The sequence below is a fragment of the Pteropus vampyrus genome, unplaced genomic scaffold (assembly GCF_000151845.1).
Source record: "Pteropus vampyrus isolate Shadow unplaced genomic scaffold, Pvam_2.0 Scaffold240, whole genome shotgun sequence".
NCBI lineage: Eukaryota > Metazoa > Chordata > Mammalia > Chiroptera > Pteropodidae > Pteropus > Pteropus vampyrus.
The window spans coordinates 153,033-171,391 of record NW_011889021.1 but is presented as its reverse complement, the minus strand read 5'-3'; the positions used below and the strand labels follow the sequence as shown (position 1 = coordinate 171,391).

General features: G+C 45.1%; 1 protein-coding gene across 3 annotated transcripts in view; it reads right to left on the bottom strand.

Annotated features, from left to right (window-relative positions):
* The window catches only part of MICAL2 (microtubule associated monooxygenase, calponin and LIM domain containing 2), a 147,059-nt gene that overhangs the window by 45,244 nt on the left and 83,456 nt on the right, over nt 1–18,359 (bottom strand). For all 3 annotated transcript variants that reach the window (XM_011374156.2, XM_011374155.2, XM_011374157.2), the window contains 4 exons: nt 7,948–8,155; nt 5,243–5,359; nt 3,805–3,906; nt 269–424 (listed from right to left, as the gene is read on the bottom strand). In XM_011374156.2, coding sequence (XP_011372458.1) covers nt 269–424; nt 3,805–3,906; nt 5,243–5,359; nt 7,948–8,155 — 583 coding nt within the window. The remainder of the gene's footprint in view (nt 1–268; nt 425–3,804; nt 3,907–5,242; nt 5,360–7,947; nt 8,156–18,359) is intronic.

Below are 18,359 nucleotides of genomic sequence, written 5' to 3'. Positions count from 1 at the left end.
GAATATCAGCACACAGTGGGCATTCAGTACATGTCTCCTGAGTAAATAAATGTGCATCTCTATTCGGGTACAACATCGAGAACTTTCCTTCCAAGATTCCTCCTGTCCTCAAAGGAATCCTGCCCGTTATTATCCTAAGGAGAAATCTCTGTCTTCACTTAATCAGAGTGAGTCTCCCAGTCCCAAGAGCCAAGAAAGCCAGCTGTTCGTTGGGGCACTTTAGGAAGCATGGACAATGGCCTGGTTTGGAGAAAGGTGACCATCTCACCTGTTTCTTCTTTAAGGTCCTGGAAAAATTTCTGATTGAAGATGAAAGCCACACCACTAATTTCTTCTACTTTGGCCTCAGCTGTACTGTTTCTGTTAATGAAGTTGGCGGTGATTGCTATAGCCAACTTCCCACGAAATTCTTTTCTTCTGAACCCTGTGTAAAGAAAAGGGAAGAAATGGGTATTCTGGATTTGGTGTGAAAACTGAAAAAGATTATTGAGAAAGCTATTCTCAGATGCCCCCCAGGCCAGTAAAATCAGGATTCTAGATGACTGGAGAACAGGGGCAGGCAAAAATGCCAAGGTTTGCACCCAAAGAAGAAACACATCACCAGAGGCCTAAGTCAGTGGGACTTTTTCCTTTTCTAAAATCTATAAGACCCATTATCCTGGTTAGACTTCAACAAACAAAAGGCTGAAGTGATGTTCTCTAACAGGCAATCACAGGGTCATCCTGCTAAAGATGTGTTAGACATTGTTGCTAGGTATACTCCTGAAAGACCCACGTGCAATTTAAAATTATACAATTAAAACTACTTTATTAGCATTTCTGTTTTTTCCCCCTCTGAAAAGTGGGATTGTGAGATTGAATTCCTGTAGAATAGGAATATTAACAAATTTTCTTTCTGTCTCAAGTTCACAGTAGTTGGCACTTAGTACACATTCAATAAATGTATAATGAATATGTATAACGAAATGCATTCTAACTTGCAATTAAGTTAGTATAGTGATTCCTCAGGGTAATTTTTTTCAATGGTTTACACTGAAATTGCCTTTTAATGATGATAGGAATTCTGCACCCAATTACAATGTGGTTTCCCCCCACTATGAATGCACTCGTGTGTGCACACACATGCATGCGCACACACACACCAACAAGCAATTCTAAGACACCAGCTGGGGGTTCTACAATTATTCTCGATTCTGATATTGTGTATCCAGAGATAGCATCAGATTCCATAGGTTAGAGGCTCAGTACCACAAGACTGCCCTCCACTTCAGATGGCAAGTCCATGTTTCTGACCAATCAGCTATAGATTAGAAGTTCCAAGGACCCCCCCCCCCCCCCCCGCCGCTTGGATTAATTTGCTAGAGCTCATAGAATTTCCAGAAACATTTTACTTGCTAGATAACTCAGGAACAGCCAGATGGTAGTTTTAATTGTATAAGTTTAAAGTGCATGTGGGTCTTTCAGAGATGCATAAGACGAGGTATGGGGAAAGGGTGCTGAGCTTTCATGCCCACTGGGAGCACACCACTTTCCCTAAATATCCATGTGTTCACCACATGGAAGCCCTCCAAACCCTCTTCCTTTGGGTGCTTCATTAGTTAGGCAGGCTTGATTAAATCATCGGCCACTGGGGAGGGAACGAAATCTCTACCCTTTTTCCTTCCAGGCCATCTCTAGGGATTTTCCAAAAGTCACCTCATTAACATAAATTCAGGTGTGGTTGAAAGGGGCTTGTTATGAATAACAAGGCACACTTTTCATGTTTATGGCTCTGAAGGGATTTCAGGAACTGAGGAAAAGAGATCAAATATTGTTAACAGAAGATGCTCCCATTGTTCTTATCACTCAGGAAATTTCAAGGGTTTTGGGAGCTCTGTGCCAGAAAGGGACAAAGATCAAATATATATTCCCTATTATAAATCACAGTCTCAAACGTGGTTACACAGAAAACCACAAGCAGGTGGTCACATTTCAATGGACCATTTTCTAATCCCCCTTTCTTTTTAGAATCTACCTATTCCTATAGTTCTGAATTTTCCCTATGCCCTAGACAGTGCTGTTTAACTCAAGGCACTAATCATACTAGCAGACTCGCTGGACATGACCTTTGTCTTCAGCCACCTTTGAGAATTCCCCTCACATTCCCTTACCATGTAATCAAGCCTCATGCTGATTCCCAAACTTCTGTCAAATATCCCTTTCACTAAAAATCTTAGGTATCTATTCAAAACCTACTTCTTTAAGTTGTTTGTCATTAGACCTTAGTCAAAACAGTCAAAAATGGCCATCATTCTCCAGTATTTTTTTAACTTGGGGTGATTTTGCCACCCAGGGGGCATTTGGCAAAATGTGGAGACATTTCTGGTTGCCACAACTCGGGCTGCTGCTGGTTTCTAGTGGGTAGAGGCTAGGAATGCCACTAAGAAGCCTACAATGCCATGGGGATAGTCCCCAAGATAAAGAATTATCTGGCCCAAAATGTCAGTAGTGCCAGTTGAGAAACCCTGCTCTAGTCTAAATCCTTGGTCCAAAGTTGCTCAAACGGCTCTCCTCCTTCCCATCCTTCTTTTCATGTTCACGAAATGCCAAACCATACTCATGCTGAGCATGGATCCTGGATTTTCAAAATTCAGACTGTTTCCTCAAGCCAATAAAATGGCCCCATAAACTCTAACAGCACAACATACAGATTGGCAGCTTAAAAATTCTTTGTCAGATATTGGTTGCTGATTACAGGGGATGGGGAGTAGGTATGGAGGCGAAAAGAGAGAAATGCACTGGCTGCAAAGCAGGTGGGAGGGGCCTTGGCTGGCCCACCTCATATCCTGAATTCTCTAAGATCTGCCTGCTGCCCTTGAGCAGGGCAAGCTTGACAAGCAGACTTGCACCCAGTCAAAGAGATGCCACGCAGGACTACTTTATCACCATCCATGGTCTCGAATTAGTAGTTAGTGCAAACCAGTACAACTTGTACATTAGTTAATTAATCTTGGAGCTGGAGTAGAGGTGACTGAAGTCCTGTCCTGGCAACTGGGTTCCTCTCTCAACCTAACTAAATCCTACGCCAAGAAAATGTGTTATGCTTCCGAATTTAGAACTCAGAGAAGCATGGTTTTGCACTGTGAGTTTGGGCAAAATTCATCTTACTGCTCAGCAGTGAGTGTGCTCAAAAATTATGAAAAGATGGGCTCCTTCTTCTGGAATATTATACTTGACAGTAAACTCCTAGTATTACTAGTATAAAAATGCTTATCTTAGTTAAACGGTGTATGCAAATGCTTAGCATCATGGCTTGTACATTGGCAGGTGTTCAATAAATGTTGATTTTTTTGCTTTTAATTTTTGTGGCATTTTACCTTTATAAAGCATTTTTACATATAAGTCCTTCCCCAACCCTTACAACAATGCTCTGAGGTTTTATGCCGCAAGTTTTACAGCTGGGAAAACCGAAGTTTGGAGAGAATTAAATAGTTGCTCTCTAAATACTCAGCCTCAGTAAACACACAATAGAATATACAGATGTCAAATTGTAACGTACATCTGAAAATTATATAATTGTATTAACCAATGTTACCCCACTAAACTTAATATAAACAAACAAACAAACAAATAAATACTCAGCCTCAGGTACGGCAGTGTGGTCTGCCCTTCCATCAGGACCCCAAACCAGCTTTGGTAACGGGCATCTTGCCCCTTCTTCTTTCACCCCCTTCTAGATACACCCCCTCCTACTATTAGCCACCCCACTCCCACCCCACCCCCACCCCCCGCCAAATCCTCAGCCCTAAGAAGGAGAGTCCTCACCTTCCAGTGTGTTCCTGCGGCCATCAGCACCAATGATGACATCAAACTCAAACTCCGACAGAGAGTGGTCTGCAGGGAGAAATTCTGCCCGCCAGCCAATTTCTACCAGGACAGAAAAATGAGATGAGTTGGCAGAGAGAGGTGGGAGGACAGAGTGATCATACTCCCAACGTGTTAGTCAGGAGAAATGGACATTGCCACCAGGTACATAAGCACCTGAGACACAGCCTCCAGAGGAAAGACCTGGAGTTGCCCAGATTCACACTTGAATCTGGAGTCCTCTGGCTTTAGTTTCAGTTCGATCCAGGACAAGGTAAATCAGCAGCACTAAGTCCATTCCTGCTTTTACTGGTTTCTAGAAAGGTTAGGAGTCTCTCTTCAATGATTCTCAAACCAGTATCACTTGCACCTTATTTTTCTCTGCAGAATCCACCATGTTCTCTTTATGCGCCCCCACATTCCTCAGTGCCCTCTCATTGCTAAACAGATCCAAAAGGATGCGTAATGAAACCAATTTGAATTCCTACTTCATTGTGCTCAAATGGTTCTGTTGTGTAGCACATTCTTCTGTGAAACCACTTTCAGGTGAAACCTTGCTGGTTACTCATAATTAGAATTTAACATCCACTAGAGGTCTGGGAGAGGTTAAGAGCACATGGGTCTCTGGAAGTTAAATAGTGGATGGCTTGCTACAAAAGTCAACTAACGCCTTTCCTAGATTCTCAATATTCTGGGCAGAGGACAGAAGAAATCAGAATTGTAACCTGTGTGTGAAACTACTGAGGTCTCCAACACTAAAGTGGCTCAAAACTGAAAGCCATGCCCAGGTGGCAGGAGATTTTGATAAGATGCAGAGGCATCATGAACAGACTCTGACCATGGTGTTTATACAAGATCAGAATTTACATAAACATACTAAAAGAGGGGGGAAGAAAAATTACTAAATGAGATATAACTACAATGGATGAATTTTATGGCTTGCAAGCTATACATCAATAAAGTTTAAAAATATTATATGCCAAATAATACTTTGAATATTAATTTCATATTTGGTCTAGAAACTTCACTTTCTTTACTGAATTTTAAAAATAACATATGGGTACAAGTTTATCCACATATCTGTGTGTGTACACGCTCGAAGAGCATGCAAATGACCTTTATCAAACAATCAAATGTCTTCTGTCCTGCTTTCTGATTAGACTTCATTTGTCAAAGTACTGCCTCCGAGTGACAGGGTAACTAAATTACAAGTTTGATGGCTTAATAATAAATCTCCTCAGAGCTGAAGAGGACAGCAATGGCCAAAAAGGGTAAAATGTCTTTTGATGGAATTGTGGCAAACAGCTTAGTCTTACAGAAACATCCTCTCAGAGCTGCAAATGTGATTTCCATTTTGCAATAACCGATTTCTAGGCAGAAAAGGCAAATTGTACTGTACTCTGATTTTCTTGATCTTCGGGAGGTTCTAGAACCTTCACGAACTCCACATTCACATGGATTTCAACTCCCAACATCAGGGCCACCTTGAATAAGATGAGCTGCAACTGGCGAATACCTGTTAGAAAGGAAGGGAGAAAGAGATGAACTATGAGTAGCCATGTCTGAGTGTCTCCTTTGGGATCATTATTTTTATTTTTATAGATGAGAAATTGAGGCTCAATGACACTAAGTGACTTGCTCAAGATCACAGAGTAGTAAAACTAGAATATAGACCCAGATTTGTCCGATTCCAAGACTCTGCTCTAGCTGTTAGATGATGCTATCATGATGGAGGAGGCTCTCTCTTTCCTGCTTCCTTCCTGAGGTGCACTGTGGGTTTGACAAGATGACGATGGAAAGAAGAGTAAGGGGCCATAGGTAAAGTCAGCTCATTCTGTGAGGACGAGGCCAAAGCTGTTAGCCATCCAGGGGAAGGAGTGGGGTGGGGAATTCTCTCCACAAACCTGGGCTCATGGTTCTCCACCTCCTACCCACTCTCCTAAACTTCCCCAATGAGTGCCAACTTGTTTCTCTATTTTGTTCCCTGCCTTTCAGCACAAGTGGATATGCCCCCCAATATTTTTCTGCAGAGCACAAAGTTTCAGACTTTCTGTGGGTCCCTCTGTATTTCGTGGGCTTCACTCATTTAACATTTATTGAACATCTGCAATGAGCCAGGTGCCATGCTAGGCCCAGGAGATACGGAATACTCTCTCTAACGGAGGAAGCAGAGGTAAACAGAGTGGGGCAGGGCATCGTGGTTGGGGGCAGGGGAATGGCAGAACAGGCCGGAGCTGTAGTTCTGAAAGCCTGAACAGAGGAGGGACCAAGAATATCAACTCCCACAGAGAGATTAGAGAATATAAAGAATACAGGAGGTCAGGGCACTTGGGAGTTAGGAAGCTTCTGGAGACCTTGGTGAAACACTCTGTAGCTCAGGGGTGGGAGAGAAATCAGACCACAATGATAGGAGGCATAAATAGATATAGACAAAGTCTATATCTATTCTTTCTAGAATAAGTACTTTGAAGTAAAGAAAAGTAATGGGCAATAACATAAGACTGGAGGGGCATTTGGGAGGTAAGATCAAGTACGGGAGACCAAGTAAGGAAGCAGGTGAAAAGGAGGGAAGTCCAAGAGGGACTAGAGTTGGAAAGGAGGCAGCCAGTTATGCCTCTGACATTGGGTTGAGAGGAAGGATTGTGTACTTGGATGGAGGTGAGGGCAGGAGGAAGGAGAGGGGGCTGGAAGGGGAAGTGTCCGTCAGTGGCTTCTCTTCCCCAGAGCACAGGAGGGAGGCCATCTGCTAAGAACGAGGAGGCTGTAGTGGAGGTTTGGACCAGCCCCAGTGGGAAATGGAGGAAGATGCTGACACAGGACACGCTGAGAACTGGTGAGTAATGCTGAGGTCCAGGACACAGCTGGGGCTGGAGACCATGGTCGGTCTGAAAGGAAGCCAATCAGCTAGGGCCTAAAGAATCCAATGTACCTCCTGCCTGTTGGAGGAGGCCTGGCCTTTCCTTATAGTTTCAAGATTCCAAGTCTAACTGGTTCCAGCACACAGTCGGTGCTCAATAAGTTTGCCCTGCCTCCCTTCTCACAGGTATTGGAATTGCTCTTGACAATGACTGCCCTGAATCTCAGTTCCAGAATCCTTCCAGTGTTTCTGCACACTGGGATATTTCCAAGGACTCGGAGTTAAATGGAAACCCCATCAGTGGGGCAGAAAGGGGCTGCTGGCCTGGAAGGCAGCCCAATAGTCCTGGGGCCCTCACAAGGCCTCCTGGTGCCCAGCTCGGCCTCTCAGGAGGGTCCGATGAGAAACTGGGGCTCAATGTCACTGTTCTAAATCAGTAACCAACACACATTCTTCCGTGGGTGGTAGGAAATATCCTGAAAGCTGACACTGCAGTTTTCTAGGCAAATCCAAATTACTTTCCAATGGACTCCTGGAATTTTCTCAACTCAGAATGGGAATAAACTCTGGGGCCACTGCTGGTAAGTTCTCCTGTGTCTAACTAAATTATACCCTATGAGGCTGATTATTCTCTCTAGTCATTCCCACTTGGACCCCAGACCCTTTCCCATCAGTTCCTGTCTTCATATAACATGGCTTTCAGGGGGCTCCACCTGCCCGTCGGTTGAGAGACTGCAGCTCTGAGTTCTGGAGTTTGGAGACCCTGGCTGCTTTTTGCTCATTGTACACTGTTGGATGTAAAGCATTTCCTGAGTATCTACTACATTCCAGGCACAGTGATAGCACATTACAAGCTTGACCTTCTTTAATCCTCTCAGCAACCCTGGTAGGAAGGCATTGATCACATGTTACTTACCTCTAGGCCTCTGCATTCCATACTTCATTAACTCATTCAACGGAGGTTTATTAAGCATCTACTGTGTGTCCAGCACTTTTTTATGCCCTGGAGATACCCTTGTAAGCAAGATGTGACACAATCCTTGACCTCATGGTGCCTACAGCCTAGTGGGGCATAGCACAGGACCTGGCACAAGGGACAGAGCAGGCTCTTCACAAAATATCTGCCAGTTGGATGTGTGGAGTCCCCAGGGACATGAACATCCTGGGGACTCCTCAATGTGGAGAGATGTATCCCACCCAGGGTCGGCCCCTTCCCCTCATGGGGTGCCACCATCAGCTCTACTTACTGATGTGGTCGATGGAGCCAGCACAGAACTTTCCATAGAACTTCTTGGCTCCCAGTCCTCGCAGGTCATGGATAGTGAAAGGCCAAAGGTGTAGCACGTTGTTCCGGGAGAAAGTGTCCCTCTTCTCTACCACGACCACTTTGGCCCCTAGGTAGGCAAGTTCAATGGCAGTGCGCAAACCACATGGTCCTCCCCCAACAATGAGACACTGCAAAGGTGAGAGAGGAGAGAGACACTCAGTGACCTCCAGGACTGTAGACAAAAACTCCTAGTTAGCAGCGTAACTGAGGAGCAAAACCCCATCCACCCAAATCAGCTAGCAAGTGCAAACCGAAGCACCTGTCAGGACCTGCCATTCATCAGTCCAATGTACATTTCCTGTGGGCCTACCATACTCTAGGCACTGCGCCAAACCCTATGAGGGATACAAAGGTAAAGGGACTTTTGTGGGGGGCACAGTAAGATGCATGTGGGGTTCAGAGTCGGACTGAACTGGGCTTACATCTCAGCTCTGGCCTTTGACTTCTTAGTTTCCTCATCTGTGAAATAGGTCTACTACTCTTTTTTCATAGGGTTATTGAAAATAAGATTTCTTTTCAAAAGCCTAGGGTGCATCTTGGTGATCTTGGATCAGGCAATGGTTTCTTAGATATGATACCAAAAGCACAAGCAACAAAAGAAGGAAGAAATAAATTGGACTTCGTCAAAATTTAAAACTTCTGTGCTTCAAAGGCCACTATTGAGAAAGTGAAAAGACAACCCACAGATTGGAGAAAATATCTGCAAATCATATATTTGATAAAGGACTGGTATCCAAAATATAGAGAGAATTTTACAAGTTAACAATAAAAAGATAGATAACCCAATTAAAGAATGAGCAGATAATCTGAATAGACACATTTTCAAAGAAGATATACAAATGGCCAATAAGCACATAAAAAAAAGATGCTTAACATCATTAGTCATAAGGAAATACAAATTAAAGCCACAATGAGAGACCACGTCATACCCACTGGGATGGGTATAATCAAAAAGACAGACGAAAAGTATTGGCGAGGATATGGAGAAACCAGAACCCCCATGTGTTGCTGGTGAGAATGTAAAATGGTGCAGATGCTTTGGAATAGTTGGCCATTCCTCAAAAAGTTAATATAGAGTTACCATATGACCCAACAATTCTACTCCCAGGTATATACCCTAGAGAAATGAAAATATATATCCACACAAAAACTTATGTATGATCATTCACAGCATCCTTATTCATAATAGCCAAAATAACCCGTGTCCCTTAACTGATATATAAACAAAATGTGATATATTCCACGATAGAATGTTATTCAGCAATAAAAAGGAATGAAGTGCTGATATATGAATGAACCTTGAAAACATTATGCTAGTGAAAGAAACCAGACGCAAAAGGACACATTGTGTGATTCCATTTATATGAATTGTACAGAAAAGGTAAATCCATAGACAGAAAGTAGATTAGTTGTTGCAAAGGAAGTGGGGAGGGGAGATTGGGAAGGGACTGCTGATGGGTACAAGGTTTCATTTTATGGGGATTAAATGTTCTCGAATTGGATGGTAGTGGTTGCACACATTTGTGAATATACTAAAATTACTGAACTGTATACTTTAAAAGGATGAATGTTCTGGCATGTGAATTATGTTTTAATGAAATAATTGTGTATTAAAAAAAAAAAAGCATATAGTACCAAGTTTGACACACACTAGTCTGGATGTTATTCTTATTGCTGAGACCTAGTCCTAAGAACTCTCAGCTGTAAATTCAGGCTTGTGAAATAAATAAGTTGAACTCCATGTGGTTAGTTTTATTTGGACCTCAGAAGGGGAAAACTGGAAAAGACTTCACAGAGGTCTTTAAAAATTATCATCACTACTTTCTTCTTCCTCTCCCCCTCCCCCTCCCCCTCCCTCTCCTCCATCATCATCATCATCATCATCATCATCATCATAGCTTACATTTGTTGAGCACTTTCTTTGTGCCAGATGCTGGTTTAAGTGCTTGATGTGTTTCACCTTTTAATCCTCACAAGAAATCAAAGAGGCAGGAACTACTATTATCCCCATTTCACTGACAGGAAAACTGACACACAAAGCAGCTAAGAATTTGGCCCATGGTTTTACAGATTGGAAGGGGCAGAGGCAGGATTCAAACCCAGGTAATATCACTCCAGATCTCACCATGCTGTACTGCTTCTAGTTTGCCATAATAAAAAGAAGAAAGAACATTTCAGCAGAGGGGATGGCCCATTTAAAGAGAAAAGGAAAGAAGTTCAGGGCGGCTGGAGAAAGGGATAGTTTGGGGGAAGGGAGAGGAAGGAGAGAAAAGAGATAAAAGTTCATCTGCAGCCAGATGCTGATGGCCTTAAACACCAGGTGAAGGAGTGCGGCCTTGCTCCTGTAGGCACTGGAGCCATGGTGGGCCGACAAAAACAGGATCTTGTACAACTTTCTACATGCTATGTCTTATTGGACACTGTGACATTGCACAAGATAAGGGTCCTTCCCCCAAGAAAGCTACAGCCATTTAGGAGAGAAGGTAAGATACATAATGACCTAGCTAGTTATACTGGGCAAAAGCCCTTTATTTAAACACAATCTTATGAGGAGCATCAATACTATTTAAAAAGAGAAAAAAAATGGCAGTTTTCTGGCAGAGTCAAAGACATCCCCTACACAGCACCTTGCCCTACTCCCAGGCAGTACCTGAAGTAACTTCTTGAGGCAAGAGTTCACCTGGCGGGTCTAAATAACCGAGGATACCCCTGCAAGGCAAGAGAGAAGGAGATCTGCACCCACACTTCACTTTTCGACATTATAGAGGCATCCAGAAACTTCCCTTCTGCCCTGGATCAAATCTTATCTTACAAAAATGCATTCCCTTTCCCCTAGCAAATATTCCATAACCCATTTATCACTCATTTGGGGCCTCCGGTGTCCCAAAGGGGAAGCGCGAACAAGCATATCAAAGTTCCCACACCACAATCAGTGCAGCTCACTGCTTGGAACCTTCCAGGGAGTTTGTAGAAGCCCCATCAGGGGAAATGAAGTAACCGTTGAGATACAACTCACTCCAGAGATGTAGGGAACGAGTGTGCAAATCCCTTGGCTTCCTTTCCGGTGGGAGCTGACTCGAGACGGCCAACTCCCCCTACACCCAGCCCCACTTCTTATCTCACACCCCAAACAGCTTCTCAGGCTCGGACATAGCCAGACAATGACAGGCATTTCGAAGCAAGACTCCAAACCCCAGCGCTTGTGAGGTTGGCTTTGGGGTTAAGTCTAGATTCACTGCATTTCTTTGCAGTTAGTGCATCTTTTCCTGTTTGCTGAGTTCTGTCACTCCAGGGCCAGGGATGGAGACGGGGTGGGAGGATGTGGGGTTCGGAAGGGCAGGAAGAGGAGGGGAGCCCTCCTGCATCCTTTCATCCACTGGGCCTAGGACAGGGCAGGACAACCCCTTCCCACCAGCTGGGGGGCTGCTGCGCATTTCTCACGCACACAGTAGCTGGTGTACTGTTTCTAACACCCCCTCTCCTCCCAGCTAAACCTGAGATCCCATCAGCAGACACTCAGTTTTCCCACCACCCTGGGCCCCGGCGCATACTTTGGACCTGAAATTTCAGAGACGCCAGTCATACCGTAATCTAAAGTCAAAGTAAATACCCATGGGTCTAATTATATAAAGGGAGAAAATTTGGTGCAGATGTTATCAAGACAGGAGAGAAGGCGGTTGGCAGGGGCCAAAGCAGTTCCTCTCGGAAAACGCTTGTTATGATTAACATGGGAACTCGGAGTTCTGACAGGAGGCCGAAAACTGTGGCTGCTGCACGCCTAGGCGAGGAGCCGGGGAGGAGGGCTTCCCCAGCGTGCCCACAGTGGATGATGGCGTGGTGCGAACGCCATGGATGCGAAGCGGTATGACAACTCACCCCCCAGGAACTCCCTACCTTTCTCAGGCCCAGCTGGGCTATCGCTGCTGAGGGCTTACTGCCAGGAAAGAAAACTTCTCATTAAAACTCATACCGGAGGCCTTTTTCCTTGTGCCCTAAAATAGGCGGTGCATTCATCCCACCGGCTCTGTCCTTAGTGCCAGAACTAGGCTATCCATGTTATAATTATCTGCATCTGATTCCCAGGTCAGCGTTAAGTGTCCTCTGCGGTAGTGAATGCTCAGAGCCCAGCACAGGGCCTGGCACACAGGAGGCCTCAATAAATAGTTGATGGATGCACAACCTTCCCACACCTTCGCCGCCCACCCAGCTCTGTCTGTCCCTAGCCGGGATGTTCAGTGCACATCAGCCAGGATTTATGTCTATAGATTCCCACCCAGGCCGGGGGAGCTGGGGTCTGCCAAGGCCACCAGCATCACGGACGTCAGCAGATCTGTGTGCTTTAGGTGACATAAATTTATTACCCAGTGGGGAGAAGGGCAGATCCAACGCCAGCAGGAAGTCCATTGTATAGATAAGCTTGGCAGTACTTAGGCCTACATGTTTGCAGAGAGAGACAAACACCACATGGAAAAATCAGCTTTTTATTATCAAGGGTTGAGAAGAGACAAGGGGACTTGCCAACAGTCAAAGCCCAGCTCGCACAGACTCTTCTGCTATCCCAGGGCGGTCCGGCAATCACTACCTACTTCTTGATGACACAGTGCATCTCTCAAAGCACAAGTGGGTGGGTGTGCTGAGACTGCACCAGGAATGCTAACAGAATTTGGTCCCCAGAGTGAGCCGCCAAGGGGACCAGAGGCTAAGCCAGGGGTTAGCAGTCTGGAGACTTGATTTCCGCTTTTGAATTCCGCCTCTAATTTCCTTGGGAGCTCTGTGTACAGACACTCCAGTGAGATGGGGCACAAAAGCCAGCACGTGGAGACGGTAGGCAGATGGGGTCTGTGTTCACTAGCTCACTTCCCTGGGCTCCGCACCTCATTGAGAAGGATGATGATCGTGACTAAACTGCATCACGTTCATCCAGCACTTTGTACTTGCCAGGCACGGCCCTAATCACTTTATGTATTTCATCTTTCCAACTGCCCTGTAAATTAAGGACCATCATCGTCTCCACTTTGTAAATCAGAAAACTAAGGCATAGAAAAGTTAAGCAACTTGCTCCAGGTACCCTTATTATCCTCATTTTTGAGCTAAGAAACTGAGGCAAAAGAGGGTCAGAAACTTCCAAGACCATATAAACAGTAAGTGGTCAAGTTTGGATTCCAACCCAGGCAGTAGGGGTCCAAGGCCTGTGTTTGGAACTGCTTGTCTGACAAGAAAGCCTGACCTTGGGAGGTGTGGTCAATGAAGTGAGGCTGGTTTTCACTCTTTCTCTGCATTGAGTACACAGCGGCCTCCTGAATGGAGCTGGGGTTCAGGCTGAGTGCACGGCCTCTGCATGGAAGGAAGCCCTAAGCCTGCATTTGGGCTGAGCTTTTTGTGCTTCCCTGGGGTGGATGTTTACCGGCTGGATGGAGCTAGAGTCCATGCAAATCCTCAGAAGCCACTCTGGCAGGTGCCACGGCAGCAGGAGTTTGGGCTTGGACAGTGCAAGCCTTCTCCAGTGCCCAGGTGGTAAGAGGAGCTGAGCGACACAAGGTCATGCGTGGTGCTGTCTCCCTGGTAGCAGCGGCCCTCCCAGCATGCTGACCCGCAGGCCATCTCCCTGGGCATCGCTCTGGTTCCAAGAACGTGCCACCACACTTCCTGGTGAGGCATTCCAGCCTCACTGGCTCTTAGGACAAGCTGCTTATCTAAGCAAGAAGCAAGAAGGCCCTGACCGTTACTGGGTTACCACGAGTGAAAACAGCTCACTTCAGAATCACAGGACTGAGTTTTCAAACCCAATGGGCCACTGCCATGCTATTGTAGGGGGTTTGTCCCAGGGGCCTGCCCTCACAGCCCCACCGGGCAGGCTCAAGAGAGATGAAGCCACCTAAGGTTCTAGCCACGGAGGAGCCTCTGCAAGGGGGGTGGCTAGATGGGGACTCTTCATGGGGACTTCAGGGGCCGATCTGGATTGGGACCTAAATCTCATTTGATTTGATGTGGTCCTGCCTCAGTCAGGCTCTCCTGTGTCTTGGACACACCCAGTTATTCCTGAATAACAATTACGCACTACTCACTAACTTCAGAAATTTACAAAAAGGAAATGAAAAAAGATATCCTGTTCTCTGCCTGCTCTCATATACAAATTCCTGAGAAACATTCCATTCCTCTCCGTCCTTCCCTTCCAGCCTGAGCTGGTGCTCTCCTCCGATGAGCAAGTGTAACCACTGACCACAGAATCTCGATTCTGGGGGACAGTTTTATCTGCAAGCATTCTTCTCCTTGGCCCCGTAAGTACACTCGTGTTGGACCCCTGGTTTGGCACTTATAAGAACAATCCTCAAGGTTCTGCTGCCTGCCTCTGGGTGCTGCTCATAACTCACAGCACCTCCCCACCCAAGGCATGAGTTCCCAGAAGTCAGGGGTGTGTGCCACCCCCACCAAGCCCCCTGCCGGCAGGAGAGACCAATGAGCAACAGCTAGCAAGGCCACGACTCCTTTCACTTCAGATGTTGAAGTGCGTAATCAGCAGTGCCAACCCTATCCCACCTTTGTGGGTGCCTATACATCCCAACTGGGAAGAGCAACAGTAATAACAGTATTCATAACAGTAATAATAAAAGTCAGAGCCACCACTTACTGTCTGCTTACAATGTGCATGAACTGTGCTAAGCCCTTTCTAAGAAATGCATACAGTTTCATTCCTACAACCACCCTGATTTATGTATATTCATTGCCATTTGGCAGATGAGAAAACCGGAGTTTGGGAAGGTTAACTGACTTGACCACAGTTAAGACCCTAACCTTTAATCCCAGAGTCCATGCTTGAAATCACAATCTATATTAGTTCTTCCAGGTTTCTGTGGGGTATTATATGGTGGAGTATTAATATGTTCCTTCCTCAACTAAGATATGTAAGGACCAGTGACACCATGTTGTAAGATTGTAGAGGACGCAGGAGAAGGCTCATGTTCCCAAAGCTCAGGAAACTGTCCCTTTGGAGACTAAGGAAGGAAAACAGAGACAATGAATGCTATATTGTTTGGGGCTACATGTGACTGCTGTGGGAAATTTTTTGGAGGAACAGGTTGGTGACTTTGGTCAAGAAAGTATCCCTCCACGAGATGGCCCATGAGTGGAGAATTGTAGCTGGGGATTTGGAGAGACAGGAGAAATGGCGTGCTGAGGTCCCAGCTGAGAAAGAGGGAGGTGGTTTGGAGGGAATGGAGAGGCCCTGCTGAGCAGAGGTGAGCATGGTGCTGAAGAATTCTGGGGAGGGCGAAATCCGACGGGGAGGGAGAGGAAGCCAGATGGTAGAGGGTCTGGGACAGTTGATCAGAAGGTTTGGGCTCCCCTACTCTCTTGACTATTGTGGGTTTTGAGTAGAATGAAAGTGCTAGTTTAAGAGAGTTGGTTCCAGAGCAATAACAACAAAGATAAAGAGAGAAGAGACAATAGAGGCTGAGGAACCAGTCCCAACAGCACTTGAAACAGTCTATCCACTCCTGAATCTCTACCCTCTGCATTGAGCACAGATGCTCAGGTACCTTTGCTGGTCTCTTCATCTTCCTGACCTCTGCACTTGGGATGGCCTGAGGCTCAGTCTCAGTCCTCTTCCCTTCCTGACCTTTATTTTACATCATTTACTTCCATGGCTTTAAACACTATCTCTGTGAGGTTGATGCTCAAAATTATCCCCAACGCCCAGACTCTTATAACCAACATTTCATCTGCTCTAATAAACATCTCATATGTAACAGATCCACAAACTTTTGATCAACAGCCCCCGCCCCCCCAAAAAACCCCTCCTCTTCCCCTAGTCATTGCAAACTCAGTAAGTGCACATCCACTTTCCACTTTTCCAGTTCCTTGAACCAAAAATCTGGAATCGACCTTGATTTCTTTCCTCTCACCTCGCAACCGATCCACCAACAAGTCCTTTTGACTCCACCTTCAGAACACACCCAGAATCCAACCAGTTTTGCCTCATCCCTGATGCCACCCAAGATACTACCATACTTTTCCCGCCTTGATGTGAGGGCTCCTACCTGGTCTCCTTGCTTCCGCCCTTGCTCCCTTGCAGTCCACCCCCGCCCCCACACATACAGCAACCAGAGTGGTCCTTCTCCAGTCAGATCGTGTCATTCCCATGGCACACAGAACGCAAAATCAAATCTTGTCATGGCCTCGAGAACCCACATGACCTTGACCTCCAATTTCCCTTCTGTCTTCAGCTGCTGCCACTCTCCTCTCCCTCCCTGTGCTCCAGCCTTCATGTCCTCACTAAGCTCATACAGGGCCTTTCACTTGCTCTGCCCTCTGCCTGGACGATTCTTTCCCTAAATACATACATATGCACATATATACTCTAACGCAAAAAAATAAAATATACATATATTTATGCTAACACAAAAAAGTAATCTATTGTAGAAAATATATAGGCCTAGTTTTATATTTCTTCTTATTAACATCCAGCTACAACAACATTATAAGTATTTGTAAGTATTTCCAGCGTCTACTAGTACTACTAGTATATTTTTCCCTTGTGGGCTTTTTTTGTTTTTTTCTGTTTTTAATCTAGTAGCTTTACAATATTTTTTCTCAACATTTTATTATAAAATTTTTCGAATAGAAAAGTTGAAATAATTTTAGTGAACACCCAATTAACTACCCACCACCCAGATTCTATAATCAGATTTTATTCTTTTTGCTTTATCACATATCTGTTCAGTCATCCCTCTACCCATTCATCAAATTCATCTAATTTTTTGGTACAATTCACCAAAATTGCAGAATCATTACATTTTTCCCAAGTACTTCAGGCTGCATATCGTTAAGTAGAGTGAATGCACATGTCTTAAATATACTATTTGGTGTGACAATTTACAATACTTTTTGCTTCTTAAAGCATCATCGCTTTTCTCCCCATCGATGCTCTTTCTTCCAGTGAACCCTATGGGTTATTGTTCCTGAGGCTCTGGTGCTGTCACTTCAGTGCACTGTTTCAGCAAGGAGCTTCTAGTCAGTGTGGGGGTGGGGGTGGCCGGGGGCTGACCGGCCAGCTCTTTTGGCCCTCTTTCTTCCCTTTGGGAGAGCAGAAGTTACATGCCCGTCCAAGACCCCAAAAAAGGGTGTGGAGGAAATTCACATTCCTTTAGGAGGAACAGGGGAAAGAGCCTTCTGAGATGGACTGAGTCCAGATGTATTCAAAGCTGAAAACTCTAGGGCCAGTTATAATCTGTATGTGGGGGAAAAATAGAGCTAAGATACACAAACAATCTAGCATCCAGAAATAGATACAGTAGTTCATTTTTATCGCTTTCTCTTTTTGGTCACTTAGTAAGCTTTCACTTTTAATAACCTGTGAGTTCAGTAGTAAAGGGGTCCCCATGTTACAGTGATAATAGCTAGCACTGATAGTCTTTTATTTACAAAAATAAAACCCATATCCGTCATGCCATTTTCACAGCTATAACTATCAAGAGATGGAGCCAGGATTCAAACCCAGGTGTCTGGCTCCAGAGACCATGCCTTTACCCATTATGCCATAGAGACCACTACAGGTCAGGGAGAGAGAGATGGTAGACTGGGAATCCACACAACCCTCTATTGCTCCATTTCTCAGTGAATTTTAATTATTTTTCAAGTCTGTCTATCTGACTTCCTATGATCTCCTCAAAAGTAGAGGCATGTCTGGCTCACCTTTGCATATCTCAAACAACTAGCCGGGCATAGTTAAGTACTCAGTGTTAATTAGGAAAAAAGAGGCAAGAGTACTGAGTGGGCCAGCATCTTTGGGGGCCAACCTGGTGTGCTGGCTGTGAGAGCAGCAAGTACTGGCAATATCCAGTAGGAAAACTACAGCGATGGCAAGATGCCCTTTCTGGCCAGGACTTAGTGACTCCTGGAAGGGGCCAACATCATGGGTAACTTAATCCAAGGAGAAAGGCAGAACCCAGGTTGAATATCTACTAACCTATACTTTTCCAGTCCAGATGACAATATGTCAATTTGTCCAATGACAAATATTTTCACTTACCAGGTGCCATGACTAGGGGCCACCTGAGGTCAGGAGAAGCATTTACTGAGTATCTTACATATGCCATCCCTGCAACAGATGCTTTAAGTATGTAACTCATGTCCATTGTGAAAGGGGCATTGCCTTTCCCAGTTTACAGTTGAGAAATTGAGGCTCAAAGGTGACATGACTTAATAGAGCTGACATTTGTTGAACTCTAACTCTGTGCAGTGTCAAGCACTGACCTAAGTGCTTCACATGCATCAATTCATTCGAACATCTCAACATCCCAAGATTAGGAAACTAAGGCACAGAATGGTTAAGTA